General features: G+C 42.5%; 2 protein-coding genes across 5 annotated transcripts in view; one reads left to right on the top strand and one right to left on the bottom strand.

Annotated features, from left to right (window-relative positions):
• Window positions 1–5,893, bottom strand: part of RPS6KC1 (ribosomal protein S6 kinase C1) — a 94,580-nt gene extending 88,687 nt beyond the window's left edge. For 2 of the 4 annotated variants that reach the window (XM_035323260.1, XM_035323263.1), the window contains exons 1-2: window positions 5,720–5,893; window positions 117–152 (exon numbers count right to left, since the gene is read on the bottom strand). In XM_035323260.1, coding sequence (XP_035179151.1) covers window positions 117–152; window positions 5,720–5,824 — 141 coding nt within the window. In that variant the 5' untranslated portion in view covers window positions 5,825–5,893. Of the gene's footprint in view, window positions 1–116; window positions 153–5,719 lie in introns of those variants that run through there. The other 2 variants (XM_035323261.1, XM_035323262.1) reach the window with 2 other exon arrangements.
• Window positions 5,894–10,483: 4,590 nt separating this feature from the next.
• Window positions 10,484–25,603, top strand: ANGEL2 (angel homolog 2). Its single transcript, XM_035323264.1, has 9 exons — window positions 10,484–10,586; window positions 12,132–12,565; window positions 13,958–14,211; window positions 15,945–16,014; window positions 17,844–18,265; window positions 19,231–19,354; window positions 20,005–20,065; window positions 22,103–22,266; window positions 25,115–25,603. Exons 2-9 carry the CDS (start codon window positions 12,139–12,141, stop codon window positions 25,267–25,269), a joined length of 1,677 nt encoding a protein of 558 aa, XP_035179155.1. The 5' UTR covers window positions 10,484–10,586; window positions 12,132–12,138; the 3' UTR covers window positions 25,270–25,603.
• The last annotated feature ends 460 nt before the right edge of the window (window positions 25,604–26,063 follow it).

Below are 26,063 nucleotides of genomic sequence, written 5' to 3'. Positions count from 1 at the left end.
AGTGTATGCTCAATTAGGATGACAAAATACATAGAAATTGCTAAATTGCATCAAAGATACTTCAAAAGGCATAATGCAATACACAAACAGACATTTGCACAAGTTTAAACTGTTACCTCCTGGACATCCTCTGGATTTTTCCTTGAAACAATCTGAAAGGCAAAACAAAAACCATTAAGTGCTTGGATTTACTATCCCAAACTGAATCATGCAATGACTTGTTGCTGAGGAGAAAAATCTGGAAGAAGGCAAACAGTTGCATATTCCTCCTTGCACTCAGAAGTGTTTTCATTTAGTTTCAGAGACTTTGATGTCCAAATACAACAGGGTAAGGAGTTTCAGCAGCAGAGACAGTTGCTGTTACCAGAAATACAGATGCATGTGCTAGGCAAAATGGCACAGAAGGCATCCCACGGAACAAAGCCACACAGCGCACACCCCCATCATCTTTCCAGCCTTTTCCTGTTAATTCATATTAGGGTCACATTACTCCCAAAAAGCAGAGTTAATCAAGGCTATTCCTGGCTTAATACATATCATGCACAGCCTCGTTGTGAGTGTAAGGCTTTGAATTTATTAAGACAGGATTTTCACTTTACTTACAGCCATCAACGTGCGCACGCGACGGACTCTGTCCTTGTGTGTTTGTTTCTACTTAAACACTCTTTGCCTAATTAATTATAAATGACTTTGTCTGGAGGAAAACTGCAGCGAAAACAAGGCTTGGCTACACACCGAAAAATAAATAAAAAATAAAAAATAAAAAATAAAATTAAAAAGTATATTGTCGGGATTTTTTTTTCTTTAAATAAATATCGATTGCAAAATCCTTTGTAATCCAAGTTCTGTATTGGGTTTATAAGCAATAAGAGCATATCCACACAATCAATCACAACCAGACATCTTTAATTCATAACTGCAATTATCTGTACTGTAAGTCAGTACATCCTTCATTATAATTCTACCAAAGCTGTTTAACAAAATAATTAGCCTATTGTTAGCTAAATAGGGCACTCTCAATGCAAACTAAGACTATCCACACACAATTACCCCCTCCCAAAATGATTAGTATGGTGAATGGGTGACACAAATAGGCAAGTGCAAGGAGTTTGCATGACTCGCACCCCACAGGCTAAAATCAAACCCCACTGGACCATGAACATCACTCAGCTCTTGGTCCCAGATGGTCGGTGAAGCTGCACCTACTTCTTTGTAAGCGACAACAACATACTGCTCACTCCCCCCCTTCCATTTTTCAAGAATCCTTGCTGAAGCCTCCCAGATTGCATAAGACCAGCTTACTACACAGGCCATTGTAAGCTTTCACACTTTCCAGAGGAGACAAGACAGAAAAGAGAAGGTCCCAAAAGACCTAAGGCTTTTTCCTTCACAATTCTAATTTTTTTCTCCCACATTGCACATTAAGTCCTCTTCTTATAACACAGCCTACAATGTCAAAACTTCCCTCAACTTTTCCTCACCCTCAGGAAATCTGTGAGTAACCTCACATTTGGCAACTTTACCGAACGTTAACCTTGGGGCTGTTGCTCCCTCACTCACTACCAGGCAGTTCACGTGTACCCTTTGTGAAATATTTCGACCCTTCTTTTCCAGTAACTGGTGTATTCGATGTAACAAACCTGTAGAGCTGGAGAAGAAGATATCATAGGCATGGCTACACATCACAAAAGAACACCAAAGGGCACACACCAACTGTTTTGCTTTGCAGTTCACCTTTAGTTAAAGCCTTACAACAGTTTTGGCAGCTAGGTAAGTTACCAGATGGGCAGAAGGAGACCCAGAGAGATGAGTAATTACCCAGCCAGTTAGTAAGAATCTGGAATAAAACCCAGAGGCCCTGTTTCACACTTGTTCTAATGTTACATTGCCTTCTATAACTCCCAGCCATGCCAACTTTAAGTCAGTATGTAATAATTTATGTGTTGTCCTACTTTGTTCTTCATATCCTTTTCTGAAGGTCAACCCCAAAAGAGGTCTTCCCCTTCAATCCAACTTACAACCAACCTAAAGGCTTGGCAAACATCTTACTATCCCCCAGATTTTCAGTGCACATTTTTAGTCCTCCCGAAAGGATCAATGTGATCAGCTCCTGCAAATCTCTACCGCAAGCAACTTTCATCTATTTAAAAAATATCATTAGGATACCTACCAATGAGCTGGGCAATGCGTAACTACTGTGTTATGATGTGAAAACAGAGATCCTACAAGGATCTCATACCCCACCACCGAGCAAAGTATTTCAGATTATCCTATTCCTGCAGATAGCCAAATGTAACTCATTAGAATTTTAATTATCCTTAAGAATTGTAATCCTCCAAATTATCTGAACTTCTATTAGTAGTCTACATTTTCAGATATCATTCAAACAATACTCTCGGCATCGGGACTTGCTGATTTCTCTTTCTGTTCTTTAGCCTTTGGGAATGGATATAAAAAGGCTGATTTTCATTTGATCTTGTCTGCACTCAATTATTTCACTGCTTACAAGTAAATAAAATACATATTCTCTGTAAATACTCCTGCACATTCAGTTCCTACAGAACACATGCCTTGCAAAAACTACAGAACAAATCAGCTTTTTTTTTTTTTTTAATTAAAATAGTCTCCTAAACAAAAACCTTTCAGAAAAATCTGCAGTAAGGATAGACCTCAGCACTCAGACGGGACCGCACAGGTAGCTGTGACCAATACCCCCTGCTCCTAACGCCTGGTAACATGGTTAGCATAACCAGTGCCATTTTGTGAAGCAAATGGCTATTATCTGTAGGGAAGCCGGTCATGTATCAGCCCCCCTTTTCTGCTCCTCGCCAACCTTGAAGGTGCTGGGTGATTAGAACAAACACCAAGTAATCTTAAGTTACGCTGGTCATAAAACCCTGTGAAATAATAAAGCTCACAATTAGAACTACAACTTAGTAGCATCCTCCTTCTGCCCAGGATCCCTAAGGAACCGCTCTGTCCCCGTAGCATTGGTGACTGTGCCTGTCACTTAGGATGCACCAAACAAGTGGTTTGTTTTTTCATAATTAACCTATCCTAGCACTGGAACAGACAGCTCCTATAACTTAATGCAGTTTCACAAAGGCTTCAATTGCACACCACTGAAAGGAACCAGAAATCTCCACTAGCACATGCTGTCCGAAGGGTATTCAGTGCAAGGGGAAGATCCACCTCACTTTTTTCCTGGCGATCCCCCAAAGTCGCTGCGCATCAGTCTAGCCAATGCAGCTGTAGTGCTGTGATACCGACCGTGGAGCCAGGAACAGGAGGGAGGAACAGGAAGGGGGGGAAGGGGAGGGCAGCAGATATGTTCATTGAATTATTTGTGAATCATTCTGTTCGGTTTCTAACACTCCAAATCCTCACTTTAAGTACTAACAGAGCACCAGATAGAGCCCTACTGAGACAAAAGCTATTTATACTTCTACAGTTGTGAACCCAACACGTGCTGCCGCATAAAAGACAGATTTTTGCACTTTGAGGACTTCAGACATCGAAACACACTGAAGAACTACTGATCTCCGGGTAACTCGGTTTAATTTGGACAGCTCACAGACCCATCAGCCCCATGCTCTGTAGGAAACCCCTCACAGTCAGCACACTCCCCAGTTCTGAACTGCGCGGCCTGGTATGGTACACACGGCCACGCTGCGTGCCACAACTTGCTCCTGAACAGTTTGGAATTGGAGCAGTTCAGTTGGAAGGGACCCTCAAAGACCATCAAGTCCAAGTGCCTGGACACCTCAGGGCTGCCCAAAAGTTGAAGCACGTTACTGAGGGCATTGTCCCACTGCCTCGTGAGCACTGACAGGCATGGGACATCAACCACCTCTCTAGGAAGCCTGTCCCAGTGTCTGACCACCCTGAGGATGAAGAAATGCTTCCTCATGACCAGTCTGACCTACCCCAACCCAGCTCCGTGCCGTTCCTCTGCATCCTGCCATCAGTTCCCAGGAGCAGAGCCCAGCACCTCCCTGCCAGATGCAGCCTCGGTCACTACAACCCTCTGAGCTCTACTGTCGAGCCATTTCATCACCCAGCCAAGTGTGAACACGTTTCTCTCTCAGTCGGTTGGACTGGCAGCTCTGTGGTTTCCTGGGCCTTCTCTCATGCCCAGTTTGCAGACGGGTGTAGTGCTGGCTGCTGCCAGTCAGCAGAGACCTCCCCTAGTTGGCTTGCTCAGTACTTGTGACAGGACATTGCTGTCAACATGCTTGTTTCCCCAGACTTGGATGTCACAGCAGTACGATATTCCCAATTTATGCCTGGGAAGTTGAAATCTCCCATAAGGGCAAGGGTAACCGATCCCGAGATTTCCCCTAATTGCCTAGGAAACAGCTCATCCATGCTATCACCCTGAGTGGGCAGCCGACAGCAGACACCCACGACATCTGCTTTGCTATCCATCCCCTTAATCCTCATCCAGAGGCTCTCTACTGCATCATCCCTAACTGCAAGGGCTGAACAATCTAATCTCTCCCTTTTAGATTAAAATCTCACAAGGAAAAAACAACCTTTTTCTGGCTTTTAACAAAAACTACATTTTATTTGACTAAAAAGAATGTTTGAAACATGTCATATTTGTGTTTGGTGGGCTTGTAAATGTTTGGCAAAAAAAAAAAGGTAAAACAAATTGATTTTTTATTTCACAAAGTGAAAAATTGAGTGAAAAAGGGAAGGGATACATATGAAGACGCTGATCTCGCAGTCAGAATGCCTGCAGCTGCAGTAACTATGGGATCGCAGGTCATTCAACTAAAGCCTTTCTGATGCTCTCAGTATATCCCACCAAATCTGCGACCTGAACTCCCACTTCTCTCGCAGCTATCTCAGGGTATTCACTTACACCCCCTCCCTTTTTGGCTTAAGTAGGGAAATAGAGGAGGAAATAAGGCAAGAAGCTTCCCCAGAGGAACAGAAGGAGTCTTTGGCAGAACGAGCACCAAGCCAGCTCTCCCAAAATCCAGTTATTTGCTTCAGCTTTCCTTCTTCTCCCACAAGGCCCCTCTCATTCCCCCAGACCCTCTTCTACCCAAGGGGGGCCGAAGACCAGAGACCAGGCACCCGCAGCCTGCAGCCGGGGCTGTCCCAACACCCCTCGGGTCACACAGCTGTGCCCAGTGTGGGCACGCTGGGTGCACGTCCGCTGCTCGCTGATTTCTCCTCGGGAGCTGGCAGCGAGGCAGAGCCATTCGGCTGCCGCCTCTTCAGGGACATCTTGGGGAGAAAAAGGAAAAAAAGAAGAAAAAGAAGGAAAGCGTTGTTTGTTTTTTTTTTTAAGCTATCCATGCACGCCCTGTAAGGAACAGGAAAGGAAATGAACTCCAAGGCGTGTTTGGGGGGGCGACACGCCATGTGAGGCCGCTGGCAGAGGCTGATGAAGCCCAGCTAAGCAAAGCCTTCCATTTCCCTCCCTCCTGCCTTTCCCCGAGGGGGATTTTCCACACCTTGCCCAGCCCGAGGCCCGCAGGGACCTGCCAGCAGCCCTGCCAAGCGCTCCAATCCGCACGCAACCGCACATTTAACATTAAAAAAAAAAAAAAAAAAAAAAAAAAAGGAAAAAAAGGAACGCCCAAGGAAGAGGCAGCACGGGAAGGAGGGAAGCAGGACCCCGGGGCCGGAGGAGGACGAGGGGAAGGGCGGCGGCGGCGGCCGGCAGGGAGCGGAGGGGACCGGGGCCGGGCCGGGGCTGACTCACCCGCGCCGTGACCTTGTAGACGGTGTGCCCGCGGGGGTGCCGCCGCGGCTCGGTCACCGTGTAGAAGCGGGCCAGGTCCCCGCCGCGCTCCCGCGGGCTCAGCATGCTGCCCGCAGAGCCGGGCCGGGCCGGGCCGGGCAGAGCCGGGCCCCGACAGCGACGGAAGCGGCGCCCAGGAACGCCCCGACACGCCCCGGCCCGGCCGGGCCCGCCCCGCCGCCGCCGCGGGGAGCTCCGCCCGGCCTCGGCTCCGCGGCCTCGCCAGGGGGGTGCCGGGGTCTGCGTGCGGTGCCTGCCCCCAAGGGCCCTGCGGGGGAGCCTCTGGGCAGGGCTGCGGCGGATTCGCAGCTTGGGGAGCCCGGGATGGGGTGTGCTGCTTCCACGGGTGGCTGGGGGGGTTTGCATGTGCTGCCGCGAGGCTGGTAAAGGGCCTGGAGCACAAGTCCTGTGAGGAGCGGCTGTGGGAGCTGGGGGTGTTTGGTCTGGAGAAGAGGAGGCTCAGGGGAGACCTCATTGCTCTCTGCAACTGCCTGAAAGGAAGCTGTGGGGGGCTGGGGGTCGGCCTCTTCTCACAGGTAACCAGTGATAGGACTGGAGGGAATGGCCTCAAGTTGCTCCAGGGGAGGTTCAGGTTGGAAATTAGGAGACATTTCTTCTCAGAAAGAGCAGTCAGGCATTGGGACGGGTTGCCCAGCGAGGTGGTGGAGTCACCGTGCCTGGGGGTGTTTAAGGAAAGGCTGGGGGTGGTGCTTAGGGACATGGTTTAGTGGGTGACATTGGCGATAGGGGGCTGGTTGGACCAGATGGTCTCGGAGGTCTTTTCCAACCTTTATGATTCTGTAATTCTAAAGCGCATTGCTGTATGTTTCCTGTCTTCTCCAGATTTCTTAAGCAATACTTGAACTTCTCTGTGTAGCAGGGTTCTTGTGCACATACAGGTCTCTCATTAATTCTTCAGGGAGGGAGGCATATGGCTGCAATCCAAAGGAGCAGTTCATGCTGTGAGATGTTCTCCTTCCACGGGTTGCACCTTCAGTTACTTGGCTGCAGTGGCATCTGTACAAATGTAGATCTATACAAATACAGATCACAATTCAGATTATTTGAACTGTTAAAAATATTTTTATCACAGTATTTTCATTCATTCAATAGACTGGTATTAAAAAATCAGCTACTCATTAACAGGTTATTAATATCTCTGATCTCATGCAGGCCTTTGACATAAAGAGAAGTACTTAATTGCATTTCTTTGTAAAATATTAGAGACCCTTGTCGTGAAACTAATGGTAAGCAGGTGTTTCCTTTGAGGATGACTGAACTCCATTATGAACCTTTACTATATTCCCAATTATTGCTATGTAAATGAAAGCTCTTCTTCAATAATCATATTAATCCTGAGTTCCAGATCAGATTCACCTCTACAGATCTGGAAGCACCATTCTGGAAGCTCACCTTTGAGTGAGCAGTTTCAGCATGTCACTGTTTGGAAGTACTAACAGAGTGGTCTCACCTCATCCTTATTCCTAGCGATTACAAGAGTACTCTTACTCTTAATTTGGACACTGCCCTGACTTCATTCTTACTACAATGGGAATTCCAACCTGAGTACCAGAGGCAAGTAGGTCCTGCAAACACACAGAGTCAGAGAAACAGGCACGAGTGGACCAGCAGTTCCTCTCCCTGGACTGGTCTGACAGAAAAACCACTTCATTTGACAGTGGTTTCCCATGTGAAACCCTGAAAAGCCTAGCAAATTCAGGTCAGTCTCCAAACAGAAGTGTTCTAGTATCCACATACAGCTTCATCTTTAAAAAGCGCAACCCCAGAGGAAAGTGATTTTTCAGTGGGAGAATACAGTGACTGTTCCTAACAACTCATTGGGCAGACACAATACAAATGTGAGTTTTATAACATCCTCTCTCTTGATTTTCGTTGATTACTTTGGCATCCCCAGCTATCAGTTTACTAGAAAGATTCTTTATTGTTTTTATCTCTGAGAATTGCTTGGTTTTGTCTGCTTTGCACAGGGAACATTTTCTTAAGGAATGGGGAAGAGAGGAAACATTAATTCTTACAGTGAAACATAATCCTTTCAGTGAAACTGAAGTTTCATTGAAAGTGACATTCCAAAAAGAGACCCTCTGTTTGAAGTAATTTTAATGTACAAGTGATGGAAATACTCTGAGTTTTCTTTAAATCTGAAATGAAGGGGTTAGAATGATGTCAGAGGATAATTTATTACTCTCCTCTTCTCTAATTTTAGCTGTAGGAAACTTGTGGCTACTCAGATCACATTTGTGGTGGCACCACATCCAAAAACCAAAAAGCTGGTTGAAAATAGGCTCGCACAATAGGCTTGCTTTGAAGTTTTAATGCTACAAGCAGAAATCAGTGGAATAGAAGTCATCATTGATTAATCCCTAACGAATGATATAATAGATCTCATTTACATTTTAATAGCTAACTCAAAAGTCAGCAATTTGGTGGGAAAAGAAATGGAGAAGAACCAGGAGGAGCTGAGAAGACAGAAGTGTATGTTGCAACTGTTTAACTCCATGTCTGAAACAAGCTTTACATAATTTGTACAGTTTCCATCTCCTTTATCTACCAGAGAATATACATATACATATATTAGAACTGGAAAACCTAAGGAGAAAGCCAGTAAATATGATGAGATCTATGGAATAGCCTCTTCGTTTGGAACAATGCAGTAGTTTGGAAGTTTCTGGCATGGAAGAAGAAATAACATGAGGGGATATGATAGTGGTCCATGAAATCATGTTTGGCTTGGAGAAGATGGATGGGAATGGACTGTTCAGTGTCTCTTTAAAGACAAGAGCCATAGGCCAGTGAAGCTGGTTGGAATGAGGTTAAAAAAATAACAATTTAAAAAATCATTTGTCACATAATGAGCGCTAGAATAGCAGGACTTTTGCCAAAGGGCGTTGTTGATGCAAAAAGTTCACAAGTTCGAATACTTGGGTGAGAGAGTCACTGAGAGTTACTTAAATGACAAGTCTTAGGAAATCTACTAAGCTCAAAGTAACTAGATGCAGGAATATCCAGCTGAAATTTGCCCAGTCCCTGCATATCTTTAGGCATCTGCTGCTATCCATCTTTAGAAAGCAGGAAACTGAGCTCTGTGGACTACTGAGCTGAACCACCAAGGCTGTTCTCATGTTCAGGATAATCCATCAAAACATCCCTCAGTGAGCCAGTAGCCTCCATTCACTAGGGTGTTTCAGAAGCTCAAATGACTCATGAAAAACTTGGCTTCTAGGTACAAATCAGAGAACTTGGAGATGCCTATTTTGAAGAGTAACTCTTAACATAGGATGGCTGACCTAGATATACAAAATAATAAGTAGAGAAGAGTAAACAATCTGTAATTAAGTGTTACTGGCTTATTAAGACTTAACCTAGGGCAAAGCAAAAAAGAATTGCAAAATTCAGAAGAGCAAACAATTTGATAACCTATGAATAGGTTAATCTTTTAGTTATCTTCTATTTTGTGTTTCACAATTAATTTTATGCTTACCAACATATCTTTGTCTTTTTAAAGTCTTGTCTAAAAAAAAATAAAATTAAAAAAAAAAATAAAAAAAAATCACCCTTTCCCCTTTTCTAGCCTCACTACTGAGATTATTATTATGCAAAAACTTTCAAAGCAACAGAGTAACCTGGGTGCCTTATACAGCATTGGTTGTCAAAATAGAGAAAATAACTTCTACAGGAAGATTCCCACTGCTCCTAAAAATAAGAGCAGTTTTTGCTGCTGAAGCTATGGGTTACTGTCTTCTGTCTTATAAATACGTCCAAGAAGTAAGAATACTTTAAAAATACAGAAAATAATAAATTAAAGAAATAATGTATGGAAAATAAAAGTTGAGAGTTCTTTACTGCTGACAAATTACAGAGCTGGTAGCTTCGCTCCCTTACTACGTTGTGAAGAAACTAACAGAACATCTTTACCTTTTGCCATTAAGTAAGCTGTGTTCAATAAAAACCCAAAGTGAATTGGACACACTGCCTAACATCACACTCTTAACATAATCACGTTACTCCAGTTTAAGTGTTCCCTACTAGTCCTGGGAAAAGCTTAAAATTATTCCTTAAATTCACTTGTATGAATAAATAAATAAATAAAGGAACGCAGAGAAACAGCATTTTGCTGGATTACAGTTCCTGCGCAGCATCTGCCTTATGCAGCACTATCATATTTCATATGCTTTGTGCTATATTTTCTTACGGTAAACAGAGCCAGCATGTGCTGTGTCCTCAGAAGACCTCCAGGATGCATTTAACTCCGTATTCGTGCAACGCTGGCAGCAGCAGACCTGGTGGTTTATGCGGCTGGTAGCGGCGTGTGCATCTGCAGGGCTGCCAGGGCAGGCAGGCTTCCGCTTCTTTCACGAGATTGGGACCCTCTACCAGCACAGAGCATCACTTGCTTATGTGTGGAGCGTTTTAACCCAGGAATGTTAAAATACAGTCTTGGGTGAGTGGCTTTTATTTTTCTGCAAACAGCGAGAGGCACCTTGAAACAACCTGCAGCTCTTCCTCAAGATGCTTGAGGCCCTGGGGACAGCATCCCACAGAGAAGACAGTGTATGGAAAACGCAACATAAAGACAGCGTCACATCTGCTTTTAAAAAATAATAAAAAAGGCCGAAAGTGAGAAGCGAGGCAGCCAACAACCCATCCGTGGCGCTGCCCCTCGGGGCACAACATGGCGCCCCTTCCCCGGCCCGGGCCCAACATGGCGGCCTGGCTTCATCACCCCGGAGCCAAGATGGCCGCCCTCTGACTACAAGTCCCAGGGGCGAGCGGGCGCGGGGCGCGGCCCGGTCACCGCCTGCCGTGCCGGGTAAGGGCAGGCAGGGAGCACGGCGGCGCCGGGCGGAGCTGGCGCCGTCCTGGGCTGACCCCTTCGGGGGGCACCGGGGCTGCGCGGAGCCGCCAGCGGGGCCCCGGCCCGCTGTGAGGTAAAAGGGCTGCGGGCGGGGGCGGGGGTCGGGGTCGCGGGGCGCTGCGGGGCCTTCGCCGGGCCCAGGAGCCGCCTGGGCGCTGTGGTGTGCGGGGAGCCGGCCTCTTTGTTTCCTTCCTTCCCTCCCTCCCAGCAGCTGCCCCGGGGCTGGTGCCGGTGAAGCTGCCCGTTCGTGAGCAGCCCTAAAAGCTCGGAGGCCCGGCGGTGGCGGCCCCTTGCTGTAAACAGCCGGCGGTATGCAGGGCAGCGGCCGGAGGGAGTGAGCGAGGGCGTTGTGCCCCGCCGGTTCCTCCTCGCTGCGAAAGTCCTCGTCTGCGGCTGTGCTTTGACAAAGCCTGCCGTTAGAATGAAGGATTTCTGAGGTCTTTGTGAAGCAAGAGTTCCAGGAGTTACCCTCAAAGGAGGAACGGCTGTTGCTCTGGGGCCGCGTCGTAATGCTGCGGTGCTTTGGGGTGATATTTCACTTCTGTCACAGGAGAGCTGCTTCTCGTCCATCATGGTGAAAACTAATATTTCAGAGCAAGCTGATCTTGCTGAGTTGTATTTAAGTTTATTTGCTAGGGTGAATGACAGGTAGAAGGTTCTGACTTCGCTTCGGGCACATCGAGCTTTGATGTCTTCTGCTCGTAACCTCAAAATGTTTGTTGCTCAAACAATGAGGAAGCTGGGACAGACTGATGGCACTTAGCTTCCTATGTGTTTGTTGAGACTGACGCTCTTCTTCCGCAGTGGGTGGGGAACAAAGGTTTTATATTTGTGGCGTTAATTGTTAAGCTGCAACTTTCTCACCTGGAAAGCAAACACTACGAATAGTAAAGACTTCTGTATAAGCTTATGCCTGAAAGGAGGGCACTCCTCTGTTTCTCTGTCTTGTTGGCTTTGTGGCTGGAGCGAAGTTTGTGACCCTTTCAGGAAGTCAGAAACTTGCTCAAAGCGGTTTTCTGATTCCTTTCAGATAGCCTAATGATAAAGTTAAAACAGCGTGCAGAAATGATCTTTTGTAAAGACCATTCTGCTGAGCACTTGAAAGATGCAATGTTGAATTCAACGAGGCAGGGAACAAATTGTGGATAGTTATTAAGATGGAGAGTTTGAAAATTTAAGTGACATTTGTTATGCTGAAGGGGGAAAAGGAGACAAGAACAGTTTGTAAACTTCCCCTTTAGAAATTTCAACTTTTACCTAAATGATTTGCACATGTGTCTATTACATGTGTAATGCTAAATAAAAGGTCATAACATATAACTGATATCTAAAAATAAGATTCTTATCTCGTGTAGGTGAGTTAGAACTCATAGGAAAATGAGTTAACTTGCAGAGAAAAATTACCTTTCGTATGTCATGATCAGGGAGACTTGCATCTATATTCTTCTACATGCAGATTTAGCTGCATTTAAGTAATAAACCTTATGCTTTCTTTGGTAGACCCTCCATGCTGCCCCGTCACATGCAGAGGCTGGGCAGAGACTGGATTGCCCACTTGAATAGTTCTCAGGTATTCGCTTCGAACAGCCCAGTTTCCACCTGCATGAGATGGGCTGGACATTATCCTCGGGCCTCGTTTCCTCTTCCTGTTCCAGTTGACTTCTCAGCAAACTGGAGGTTCCCTCCATTTTTTGGACCTTGGAGGCAATTTCAGAACTCCAATTGGCAGCTTGATAACTTTGCACAAAGTTCTTGTTTTCATCTACCGAACCCCAGTATGAAATCTGAGGGAGAAGAGCCACTGACAAAGAAGAGGAGACTTAGTGGCCAGCATGATACTCCAACTCCTGAGGAAGAAGCAAACTTCACTAATCAGAAGGAAGCATTGTGTCTTTCTGTAGCACAGAATGAAAAAAGTGATACCAGCAAGAAAGGTAAAAAAAAAAAAAAAAAAAAAAAAGCTCTTTGCCTGTTTTGCTTGTTTATTTATATTACTACAAACTTAACTTGTTAGATGCAATATTTCCTGATACGTTAGATGCAAAGTTTCCAAGCTTTTGAGTTACTATTTTTCTTGGCACCTCTCCCAAGAAAACATCTGTCTTAAAAATGTTACAGTTCTGTAACGCTGTCAGTAAATTGCTTTATTCTGTGATGTCAAACGGCCTGTCAGAAAGAAAGGTATACTGAGCAAACAGCAAATGCGGAGCACAAATACACCTACCCAACTCAATAATCCACTGCCGTGGAACTTGGAAGTGCCTGTGTTAACTTATTACACATGACAGCAAATGTTTCACTAAGTGTTTGGGATATTAACAGTTTTACCAACTGTGAAACAAACAGGGACACAGTCAAGATTGTGGCCCCTCTTAATTAAATTACTTCCATAGCAAAGTAAAAAGTTGTATTGTGCCTGAAAAGGACAACAGATGCCATCAGAATCCCAAAGGGCTTTTTGGACTCAAGTATGTGTAAACGTGAATAATTCCTTCCTGAAGAATTTTGCTGTACTTGCAGATAGTGGATAAAGTTCTGAATAATGTAAGCACAGGGCTGAAGTTTGCTACCCAAGTAGGGCAGATACCAACAGCTCTTGCTGCAGTCTGCTGTTTGTTGATAACACAGATAACTGGGTCTTGGCACGCTCTTGGATGAGCTGGAACATAGCTGAAAGGCATCTTTGATCGGAATCTTTTTAAGTGGAGAAATACATATCTGAAAAACAATTGGACACTTAATGATGGACAGATATTCTTATGCTTTCATATGCAAATAATAAATACTAAACTAGGTATGGCAGAAAAGGCAAAGTAAGCCTTTTCAGAAGTCTTTGTTAATTCTGAGGCTTAAAATTTCTTAACCTCACTGAGGGAAGTCAACTTTGATACCTGTTTTGGTACAAGATAGCTTAAGAAGCGTGTATGCTTTTCTAAGGGTGTGCCCCAGGCTGCCATACCCCATGTCCACTGGGGAGGCAGTAGCATAAACCTGCTCAGAGACTGGCTTTGGCTTACCGGTTCGACAGCCTCCAACAAGCAAGGTGGTGTGGTAGGACAGTAGTGATCTTAGAACATGCCAGTTTCCTAATTTCAAAGTCACTTGAAATCGAGAGCATATAATAGTTTTCTTTTGTGTTTCTTGCTGCTGCTTATATAAAGTTTATCTTAAATGGAGGGTCTGAATCACTGCTAATCAAATGAGCTTTGAGAATTGCTTAAGTAATTTCGCAGGCAAATAATTGTCAGTAGAATGATTTCCAATAGCAGTAAGAAGACATACGGTGTCTTACATAACTTGTTTTCTGTTGCATGTGTTTTTAACAGGAACCATCAAAAGACACTGGGAATATTTCTGTCAGCACAGCAAAACAATGAAAATCTTTGAAAGTAAAGAAACTGACCAAAGCAATAGCGGATGTGAAGCAAAATTTGATTTTACAGTCATGTCCTACAATATCCTCTCACAGAATTTGTTAGAAGATAACTCCCACCTGTACAAACACTGCAGGCAACGCTTGTTAATCTGGACGTACAGATTTCCCAACATTCTGCAAGAAATCAAACAGCTGGATGCGGATGTGAGTACAAAACAAGCGTGTGAATGTTAGTAGGAACTGATGAAATGGGGCAGCAAACGTCTGCTGTATTTTCTTTTAGTAGGTAGGCTGTCTAGTGAATCTAACTGAGCTTTTAGTTATGTCATGCTTAACAGTAGTTCTGCTTTAGGCTTACAAAATTAGCGTATTCAGCGTGATCCAAACTTGCAGCAAGGGCAAACTCTACATTACTCATAGCTGCTTTTTTCCCCTATCTTAGACCTCGAATGGCCGTTTTGACATGACTTTGGCGTTCTGCTCATACAGTGTAACTTTTTTTAAAACAAACTTTCACATAAGTCTTTTTCATTCAGTGTCTGAGCACGCTTCAGTTGTGTGTTGTAAATGAGGCACTGAACATACAAGCAACTATACTTCCATAGGCCAGAGGTCCGCTTGGTCTGGTGTCTTCAACACATGTAATGACAGCTGTAGAGTAGAATAGGGCACCTTTTCTCTACAATAGTCTCAGCTTCTGAACCTCGAGCTGAAGTCTGTGTCTTCAATTGTACCAGAAGTTACTTAGTGCAAAGGACATGAACAGTTGGTCATTACTGGCAAATACTTATTGGATAGCAGGCTTTTGTGGAAGGAATTAGTATGTGTGCACACAGCAGGGTGAAATTAAGGCAATCTCCAGGATTGGCATTTTCTGTCTTTCAGATGTGTGACTTTGACTTCAGATTTGTTTAGATAGTGGTAACATGAAGTGTCTATCTTCAGTAAATCAACAGTCCATTTCTAAAACCTGGCTGCTCATCCTTTAGAGCAGTTTGTTAGACCAGGTAATAGAGAACTTGCTGTTGGGTGGGAATCCTTGGTTAGGCAGGCAGACTCAAATGTTGTATTTACTTTTCTGATTGTATGAGGTCCTGAGTGACGAGACTGCTGTTTTCTTGAGATTAACGTTCGAGGTTGTGAGAAAGATGCAGCTGTTAGTAGTAACTATTTCAAGTGAGTCTCTTATCCAGAAGTACTCTTTGTGGTTGTTATTTTCTCTCTTCACCTGGTATTCTACATCATTTGACTTGTGAACAAGCTCTTCACTACTGAGACATACCTCTGAACTTCTGCTTATAGCAGGGTTTGGAAAATGTACCTTGTCTTGCAGGGCTTTATATGTCCTTGATGGGTTGGCCATGGGTGTTTTCCTTTGTTTTAAGGACACTCAGTGCTTCCTGTTAATCAGGAAGTCAAGTCAAACTTTGCTTTAGTCATTGTTCAGGCCAATGAAAGTCTGGTGATAGAGTTCAACCTGTTCGTGTCAGAAAGCAGTGCTGAACAAATCAAAGTAATTGTGTTAGAGAAGCCACCAAAAAGCTGCCTCGTTGTGCCACTTGGAAAATGCAGTCGTGTGAGTGTGTAGGCAGCAAGCTGGAGGTGAAAGTACTCGTCAGGAGGGGCTCTGGTGGGGATCTGCCTGGTGCTAGCAGCAGTAACAGACTTCTTCAAGAGGAAGGGTAGGAGCGACAGCCAGCCCCTCTGGCAGAGTGGTCCTGGGTAGGTGCTAAGGCCCGCAGAGCCACGCAGCGCAGAACTGGGATGGAGGTGATGCCTTGTATTGCCTGCTCTGAGTCACGGCAGGCAGCTGCTCACAGACCCTAGAAGGGTCTGAAATATTTTTTATTCTGTTTAAGCCTATAAAGACTGCCAACAGAGAGATTAATTAATATTTTGACCTACTGACATCTTTTAATTGTAAACTTTTGCCTTAGGTACTTTGTTTACAAGAAGTCCAAGAAGACCACTATAGAAAAGAGATCAAGTCAAGTTTGGAATCCTTGGGTATGATGAAATTCTTATGACCAGTACTACACTTTTTTTTTTTCCTTCTGATACTGTCTTCCACCTCCCCCAATCTCTTAAATGATAGAAACATGTCTCCAGCCTTTATATGCAAAAACGTTACATACCTCCTTTTATGTTTTCGTCAAGCACTCTGTTGAAACTACCATAGCGTTTTCGACCAGTATTCCTGTTGGACAGCTTTTCCAAAGTATTTGTTTTTTTTCTGGCTTGCAACCTTGCAGTATCAGCAGTAAATTTTACCCATGGTCAGTTTATGTTTGTTAGTTTTTATACTAGTACTGTCAGTCAGCCTAACTAGCAGTGTCTTGTCACTCTGCCATATTAACTGGTGGCAAGGGACATGCTGATAGGGATGTCATTCTGTGGGGGTTTAAACTTACTGAAATTTTATTCGCACACATTTATTTGTAATGGCAGCACTGACCTGAATCAGCTTGGACTGTGGAATAGCAATGCAAGGCCAGGCTCCTGCGGGCAAGGGAGCTTTCAGTCAGCTCCTCTTTATGGGGCTGTACTTCATGAATTTATATGGCATGGGCTGCGCAGAGAAGTGATTTAAAAAAAAAAAAAAAAGTATTGTGGCAAGATGTTTATATCTTTCTTACACAGATAAGGTCTGATTAAAATCTGAGTTTCAGCTCTGCACAGAATAAAGATTTGGTAAATTGCTGTTTTCAGGTGGACTTAGGTGAACTCCAGTTCTGTCATTTGATAGGTGTCTCAGTTTTCCTGTTGCAAGCTTGCCTCTTGCTGCTAACTGGATAATTGCATAATTGTGCAAATATGTTTAAGCATTTGGTCTATGAATCATTTTAGACAGTGATTTATGACTTACAGTGATTTTTGCTTTTGATTGGAAGACTTCACTGCTACTATTTTTAAACCATTATGGTAACATTCAGAAAAAAACCTTCAATACGCAAGTCCACTTTTATGGGACTTGGGGTTTAGATTTTGTTTCTTTTTATTTATTTATTTTTGTTTTGTTTTTCCAGACGAGGAGAGAACAACGTGCTTGATGTTTTCAACTATTTTGATGCTTATACATTGCAAAAGGCATTAGAACAAATTTACTGTAGTTTTTTTTTAAACTGAAGTTAGAACAGAAAGCTGTGTGTACGCTTTCCTTCCTGAATCATATTTTGAAGCCTTTCCTAAGAAGTTGATTCTTAGCAAACAGAGAAGGAATAAAATGAATGCTAAGGATACCTCTTCATATATGAATTTAGTGACATTAAATAATTTCTCATTTAAAGAATACGAGATAAATACCTTTATATAAACTTCTTTATGTTTTTAGCTGAACTTTATTTTGGGCAGTTAATGTTGAACTGTTTCCCTTCTTGGGGAAACTGCTTTCCTTGGTAAAGCAACTTTCTTCTGAAAACAAGAAATAACAGGGATGATCAATTTAAAGTATAAATGGGAAGTAGGTTTTATGTACTTTGTTTTTATTGTGACCCAGATGTCTTGATATTCCTTTCCTGTCATTAAAGTTGGAGCTTCTGTAGGAAATTTGGGATGAATATTGTTTACGTACTCTGTTTTCAGCTTTGTATTTAGTGATGCCAAATAATACCCATTAAAATCAGCTTTCCTCCAAAGCAATGTCTGAGAATTTTACCTCAGAAGTCTGTGACGAATACTGAAGAAACACAGTGGACATCCCTTGTCTTTGGTAGAAATAGACTGGGTCTTCACTGCTGTGGGGGAAAAGTAGCATGAAGTCTTTCTATTCTTTTTTTGTTTAAATTTATCTGTATTTATACAATGGCATTTTATGTTTCTAATTGCCTTCCTTGCAGGGTATCACTGTGAGTATAAAATGAGGACCGGGAGAAAACCTGATGGCTGTGCTATTTGCTTCAAAACTTCCAAATTTAGCCTGATCTCATCAAACCCTGTAGAATTTTTTCGCCGTGATATTCCACTTTTGGACAGGGACAATGTGGGACTGGTGTTGCTTTTGCAGCCTAAATTTCAGTGTAAAACTAATGCTGCCATCTGTATAGCCAATACACATCTGTTGTATAACCCACGGAGAGGGGACATCAAGCTGACCCAGCTTGCAATGCTCTTGGCAGAGATTGCTAGCGTGGCCCCTCAGAAGGACGGTACCTTCTGTCCAATTATCATCTGCGGTGACTTCAATTCTGTTCCTGGTTCTCCACTGTACAGGTTTATAAAGGAAGGAAAGTTAAATTATGAAGGACTTGCTATAGGGAAGGTAAGCTGTGCTTTTCGTTTCTCATTTAAAAAAAAAAAAGCTAATGCTGATTAAAGAGAAATATTGAAGTGACACTAGAATATGGTAGACCAACTTCTGATTATTAACGTTGCAGTATCAATCTTGGTGCCCTTTACAAAGCCTTTAAAGCAAAAGTTACTGTGAAGTTAAGCCTGCATCTATTAGCTGTGCCTTACAGAACGCTGTCTGTTTCATTTCAGCATGCTAGAAGAATTTGCTAAGCAAATTAATTGTTCTCAAAAGGCAATTAGCCACAAGATGATTGTATCACTGTTTCTAAGTGTCCTGGCCTTTAAATAGGATAAAATAAGTACTTAATCAAATATGTACTGGGTTCTCTCTGGAAAGAGGACTTCTGTTGTAGATGAACCATGAGTTACAGTGGTTAGAATAACTAAAATTAAAACTGTGATTAGATGCTGAACATAAACTCTGTCAGGTTATATGGTTTTCTTTGTAAATTCTTGTACATAGCTGTTGGATGTGTCAAAAGCCATTTAATAGAAAGTAACTGCAGTATGTACGATGAGAAAATAGGAAAACAAGAGCTTTTGTTTGTTGCTAGTGGGTGGTTGTTCCTAGCCCCTATTTGACTTTACTTGCTCAGAGAATAAGCATCATGAAGATGAAGTAAGTGTCTGCTAGAGAGATGTTTATACTTATTCCTGGTACATTGCTAGAGGTGCTCTTGGTAGTTTATCAGCTTTGTGTCACAAGAACTATCTTGGAAATTTAGACATCTGCATGAAGTTTGATAAGATTTAACAAAATTAGCATACATAAGGAGAGTTTAGTATTTCTATAGAGACTTGACAAACATTATAAAAGATGTATTCTAGGGGGCTGAGTTTTGTGTAAAGAATTTAAAGTTTACAGAATTTTTCCATCCATTTCAGTGTTTTTTAATCAGATTTCTATATGAAAAAAGCTTGTTGTCTTTTTAGGTTTCTGGACAAGAACAGTTTCCAAGGGGACAAAGAATCTTATCTATTCCAATTTGGCCAAAAAAATTAGGTATTTCACAGAACTGTGTATATGAGATAAAACAGCAACAAGAAGAAAATGCAGGTCAGTTTTTGGGTTGATGAATTTTGTGGTCCTTTGAAAACATCCTTCAGGCAGCACTGAAAAGCAGAAGTTCTTTTTTAGTAGAGGGGAAAAATGAGCCTTGAGCTTGCAAAAATTTCATTGGTGGGCTTGTCAGAGTGTAGTTATTTGTTCACATAAGTATTTGAATCTCTTAGAAGACACAGAAATACTATTCAGGAGTTGATAAATAATAGTTAAACTGCTGCGTTTGAGTCAGGACAGGCAGTTGTGCTGTGACGTGGTAAAGAGAGGAATGCAGCAGCACAGTGTAGTGTCAGCCTACGTTCTGCACCAGTGCTGATGTATTACAGTGAGAGAACTTCATGGAACAAACGGGAAAAACAAGGGGTTCCTCGCTGAGTGCTATCATCTCTCCCATCCACCTTTTTTCTGTGACAAACAAAATAATTTGAAATAAACGGTATGTACACTGAAAGATTCTTTGAAGGGAATCTTAGTAATGGAACAGAATAATTTAATCCAGCTTTGTGAATTTTGTCTTGCTTGCTGCAAGAAATAAGCATACTTAGAGATATGACAGGTGGCTGTTTTATTCTGTAGCTTTTCAATACTGGTCTCACCTACGTCCTGTTTTTTTAATGTAAATTGAATGTATTTTTGTTTTGCAGGAGAAAAAATGGAAGAAGCAAAATTGGACAATACCAAGGAGATTGTAAGAGCATCTGAAAAGTACGTGTTGTGGGGGGGGAAGAAATGGAAACCCTTGACTGGTTCTTAGTTTTTGGGGTGGGGGGTGTCATTTGGGTTTTAGGCCAAACTTGTATCTGATTCCAGACATGGATACAAGATGCTCACCCAACTCAATCTGCCCATCTGGCAAAATAATCAATGTGTGTCCTGACAGGAACTTGCAGATATTACTTTGGAATGCAGAGAAGAGGTATCAGTGCTGGTTAGAGGGTATTTTCTGTCTGCTTCTTAAAAGAATGCTGGAGGTCTTTTAAAAGACATTTAGATGTAGAGCTTAGGGATATGGTTTAGTGGGGACTGTTAGTGTTAGGTCAGAGGTTGGACTTGATGATCTTGAGGTCTCTTCCAACCTAGAAAATTCTGTGATTCTGTGATATTTTTGTTGCTTCTCGGCGTAAGCAGGACATCTCAGCTTGCTCTGTAATGACATCGCAGGAAAGCGGTGAACTGCAGTCCAGTTGTAGAAATCATGTGGTCATGGTTGGTTTTGTTTGTTTCTTCTAATAAGAAATGAGATCTTGGTACCACTGCTGGCAGTCACATTAAAACCCCTGGTAATAGAAAAGGTAAGTAATGGCATTTCTGAGAAAAGTAGAAGATAATCCAGGAAACCCTCTGCTGCAGTGTAAATCCATAGCGTGCCACATGTTGGAGACTGCTTGCAGGTTTTTTTGCTTCATCTTAAAAAGAACATGAAATAACAAGGCTGATCAAAGTTAGGGAATGGCTTTGATCTGAAGAGTGACTTGGGTCCTCTTGGCTTAGAAAGAAGACAGCTGGGAAGGGATAAACTGGAAAATCCTTAATAGCTACCAGAACATGAATAAAAATGGAAGGGGCAAGCAGTGAGAATACCGATCGTGACAAATTCCCAGGCAGTAGCTATAAAACGGGTAAAGGTTCTTCCTCTCTCAGCGCAACTAAAATTACCTGCTAAGCATTGTAGAAGGTTCAAAGAAATAGTAAGGAAAGCTCACAGAAGAAAAGTCAGTTGTATGTGGTTTGCCTAGTGTGGATGCAATGATTGGTGGCTAGGTTATGAGCTGCAGGATCGCTGAAAATTGGGATGTTCTCCAGTGACCTGTACTCCTGTACGCATCACCAGTTGTTACTCCCAGCCTGTGTTTGCTGCTGGCTGGTGTCAGGCAGTTAGGGCAGGCTGCGATGACTCAGTAAAGCTGTGCTTCTGCTAACTGTGGATGAGAAAGTTCATCAAAATGCAGGAAGCAGAAACCCACGGAAGCTGCAATGGGTAACCTGTAGTAGCAGAATCAATGGAAGAGAGGAGCTTATTCCCCAGCGATTTCCAGAGCAGAAATTACTACCATTCTGTATTGTTCTGTCACCCAGGCAGGTGACACGCTGATTTAAAAAACAAACAAACAAACTTGGTTTTAACCAGAACATGTTGCAGATTAGGTTTAAAATGCAGCCCATGCAGGGCAAGGCAGGTACAGCTGAGGGAAGGGTGATTTGCTAAAAGATGCAGTTGTGTCTTGTTTTCAGGATTGAAAAAACAGGTGAGATGAGGTGGGAGGAACTGGAGTAGTCTGACAGGTGATGGGGAGACACAAAATGGGAGCCTGAGTAGAAGAAAGATCAGCATAGCCTAATGTAAAGATACCTGAGAGCTTTGCTTACAAAAAAAGAAATCTTAATTTCTCTGTATGCTGAAGGGCCCAATTAGGTCAGTTGAGTTAATCCCGTTCATGTAAGCTATTCTCATAGATACTTCTACCCATGTTTCAGGGAGAGATAGCACAGTGGGCGCATGTGAAATCTTAAAAAGCGTGGATGGAGTTAATCCAGTTCTGATAGGCTTTTAGGCGTCTGCCATTTACTTGAAAAAGCTGCTTTCATTTTACCTTCAGAGGTTTGGGGCCCTAATGCAGAAGGTGGTGGGACTGATTGCTGATGATGATTTTGTTTGAGCTAGAAACATTTTGGCGTTTCTTCATTGCTTTTTCTTTCTAGGAAATGCAAGAAAAAGAAATGTTTTTCTTTGACTCTGTTTAGGTTGTCTTCAAAATTGCAGCACCATTTTAAGTTGTCTTCAGTGTATTCTCACTACTTCCCTGAAACTGGGATGCCAGAAGTAACAACTTGTCACTCCCGAAGTGCAGTCACAGTGGATTATATTTTCTATTCTGCAGCAAATGATGATGACACTGCCCAGCCAGGTAAAGAAACCAACTTCACATTATTTTTCAGAAATGCTAAAAGGGAACTTTCAGATCCTGTTCTAAGGGAAACGCAGTGACAATTTGATCTGTATCAAGTATCTCACAGGTTTGTGGTGGTGTTTTGAAGCAAAAAACTTACCTTTTACATACTACCTGAGAAATGTGTCTGGCCTTGTAAACTTACCACAGCTGGACGCAGAGTCCCACACAGGGCAGACTCTTTCAGCTTGCTAAACGTTCCTGTAGCTGCCATCTCAGCTTAGAGACCGTGAGCTGAAGCTACAGAAAAGCAGCAACATAAGTAGCACCTAGGAAATACTGGTGTCAGTAACTCATGCAGGATCTCTGGGGCAAAATAGCAATTTATGAAGGGCATTAAGGTTTATTAACAAAAGGTTTCTTAGAAAATCACTTTGAATATAGACTTGATGTAATGTCTGTCAAGCAAATGACCTCATGTGCCTTGCCTCTGAGAGCAGACACTGGCACGTGCCCAGTTGTCCCTCTCCCGTTGCAGTTGCAGCTAAAACTCACCAGATGGTGCAAGAAAGACACGGTGCCTCTGCGGGTGTATTTCTTCATGGGTAGTAGTAACAGAATACTGTCCTTAATTGCTTTTGTGTTCTTACCATGGATATTCCCGAGCAGACTTTCCATGTTAGGCTTTCCATATTAACAAAAAAGAAAACAGACTTTCCATGTGATAGTTAGTTGTGTGTTTTATGCCATTGTCAAAGAACACTGCACAGTACAGCACCATCAGATAAATAAATGGCTTTGCAGAACTCGGAGCAAAGAAAGCTGGGTTCCGCTCTTGCTCCCAGTGTAGGTTGCAACTGATGTTTATAAGTTAACGTTCATTTCAGTATCTGAAATGAAAATACCACCTTCATCTCTCACACCTTGACTCTAGGCTGTTAAAATTCGAGTCAATACACAAAAGTCTCACTTGTCTTGAATGCATAACAAATGCTGTGTTAGTGTAAAGTAACAAATACACAAAAGCTTTAAAACACACAAAGTTCTGAAAAGCTGGATGACAAGTGTCTAAACTCAGTCTGGATTGTGTGACTTGAGTGCTGTGTGGTTTCAGCGTAGCACCTTGCAAAACAGAATCCTAATTCACATTTTGTTGCAGTACCAGTGCCCCAGCAGAGCTGTAGCACTTCTTCCTGCATGGCTTTTCAAATAGATCTTCTACCCCACATCAGAGCATAGGATAGGAGCAAAGTTGAGTTCTCGGAGTAATATAAACCAGTGTAGTTCTTATTCATTAGTTTCCATTTTGGATTTTCAGTTTTCTGATGACTCTCATTGGAAGTCCGTCATGCCCAAAGTCAGAAGTGACCTAGATGTGGTCTGAGACTGGCTGATCGCTTTTTTTCCCACTAAAGGTGTTGGGTTTTCTTCGAGGAGTTTTGATGCTTTGGTTTGTGTTATGCTTAGCCAAGAATTTAGGGCTTGCTGTGAAAGCAGGGTTCAGTACCTACCTGGCTCCTTTGGGATTCAATTTTGCTGGCTGCAGAGTGTCCTGAGCTGAAACTAGTGGCTGCACGCAGACCAAGCTGTCTGTATGTAGCAACAAACTGCTGCTGTACAGACATTCGGGTGCTGTGCCAAATGATAAACTTGGCTCAAGAGCTGGGCAGACGTGTTCTGGAGCTGCTGAGGCATCTTTGCAGCGAAAAGGTTTTTCTTCAAAGCAGTAGTAAACAGCTGCTGGGCTGTTAAAGGCCTGGAAAGCTTGCAGTTGGCTTGGGAGTGAAGGTGTTGAACTATCTGAGGAGTTTAACAGTTGCTGGATGATCCTTTAAATACCCCTACTGCTAAGACAGTACCTAAAAAGGTTCAGTAAGGAGGATCTAAATTTGCTGATCGTTTTCACGCAGATTTTTTTTTGTCAAAATTGGAGCTGCTGTTTGTGCTGCACCTGAAAAAGTCAGCCCTTCAGTATTATCTCTGCACTCCGAAAGCAATAGCTAGGGCTGCTGAATAGTCTTCTTCCTCAAAGAGACAGCTTAAAAAGCCTGAGTTTGTTGACTTCGCTGTAGGATCTTATTCTTAATGGAATTCCTTTACTTGACTCAAAAATTAGCTTATTAATTCTTGCTGCTGATGGCTTTCATTTTTTATTTTTTTTTTGAAGACACATTTTAAGTATATGGTAATAGTAATGTGTAATAATTATAAGGCTGTCGGTCATCTTCCCCTCTTCCATGAACAATGTGGTGCTTTTGGTATTTGGGGGGGGAATTTTGGGGGGTGTTTGAGTTTGTTGTTTTTGACATTATACAAAGTGGCAGGAAACACCAGAGAGAGATCCATTTCTTACCAGGAGCAGTTAGGAAGGGAGATACCAGAAGGCTTTCATCCTCAGCAGTGAAAGTATCTGCTGCCTGCTGGAGAATGTATGCTTGAGGATACAGAAATAAAATGTTGTGTGAAATGGTAACTCTTCAAAGGTCCTTCACTTTTCAGATGTCAGCTCTGTTTAACCGCACTGTTATGCTGGAGTCTGAGACTGGATTGTATGAGGCTTTTTCAGGGAAGTTACAATGGACAAATCAATCCCTTTCCCTTTCTACCTCCATTTATCCTTCTGCAGAGTGGAGGGGCAGTATCTTCTGGAGTACTTTGAGCTTTACTGGTTATAAGTAAGCCCTATTGTGAGGGTACAGTAATAAACTGAAAGCATTTCCAAAACACCTTATTGCTGATTTTGCATGGAACAGTAATCACTTCAGATCATTTTTGTTGTGTTTTCTTCTTTCTGAATATGTATGAATGTGATTTTAATGTTTAGTCCACACTGATGAATGTTTCTGTTTATTTTTTTTACTATTAGGAGCAGTGGATTCTTTTTGTGGAGGTCTGAAGCTTCTTGGTAGGCTGGCACTTCTAACAGAGAAAGATCTCTGGACTGTTAATGGTCTGCCCAATGAAAATAACTCCTCTGACCATCTGCCATTGCTAGCAGAGTTCAGGCTTATTGAGCGGTAATAACCAAAGGAATTTTCGTGTAGCTAAAGTTACCTTCACCTTCTCTCTTCATGTGATTTTTATTTTTAAGGGTTAATTCAAGCACTGCTGGTCCAGTTTAAACAGGTTTGCATGCGTGCTGATTTCTTAGTGTTGTGTAAAGTAGACTTTTTAAAGAGACTTTTTTTTTAAAACGTTTAAATGACTTTAAGAAGTCTTTGAGACAAAAAAAAGTTTACATTAGCTTCTTTGATAATGGACAACATCTGTGCCAGTCTTAAAATGGCATTATTTTTCACAGAGATAGTGTAAATGGTTTTTATTGTAAATATCAGTAAAATTGATTATTCTCTGACTACTGTGCCCTTCTTCAAGCAAAGGGAAGTGTGTTTGTGTGCATGCCCCATTTTGTAGTAAGTTAAAAGTAATGCTTTGTTACAGAGTTGCTCTGCAGATGCTTTCATCTGAATAATTCTGCAAAGGATTTCCTTTATTACCTGTAGTCATGCAGAGGCTGCAGGGTTGGACCTGGAGAGTTTTGCATAAGACAAATGTTTATGCTCTTAAAAGTTACTACTAAAACTACTTAAATTTCTAAAAGGTCTAGATACAACTAGTATTCACTAGAATCTTTTAACTTGAGCACTATTTGTCCAGCATCTAGCCCAGTATTTGTTTAAAACCTCATCTCTCACACAGTGCAGATTTCATATCAGCTCCGCTCTTTTACACTGAGGAACACTTACTTAGGCCAGTCAAAGTATGTAGTTATTCACAGTGGCTTGGATCTCCGATTTTATGCTAATTTAAAAGCA

The sequence above is a fragment of the Oxyura jamaicensis genome, chromosome 3 (assembly GCF_011077185.1).
Source record: "Oxyura jamaicensis isolate SHBP4307 breed ruddy duck chromosome 3, BPBGC_Ojam_1.0, whole genome shotgun sequence".
Lineage (NCBI taxonomy): Eukaryota > Metazoa > Chordata > Aves > Anseriformes > Anatidae > Oxyura > Oxyura jamaicensis.
This window is presented reverse-complemented; position numbering and strand designations above follow the sequence as displayed.

Coding starts and splice junctions, on each gene's coding strand:
- ANGEL2 (XM_035323264.1), top strand. CDS start 12,139: ATGCTGCCCCGTCACATGCAGAGGCTGGGCAGAGACTGGATTGCCCAC. Junction 16,015..17,843: donor GTCAAGTTTGGAATCCTTGG/GTATGATGAAAT, acceptor CCTTCCTTGCAG/GGTATCACTGTGAGTATAAA. Junction 22,267..25,114: donor TGATGACACTGCCCAGCCAG/GTAAAGAAACCA, acceptor TTTTACTATTAG/GAGCAGTGGATTCTTTTTGT.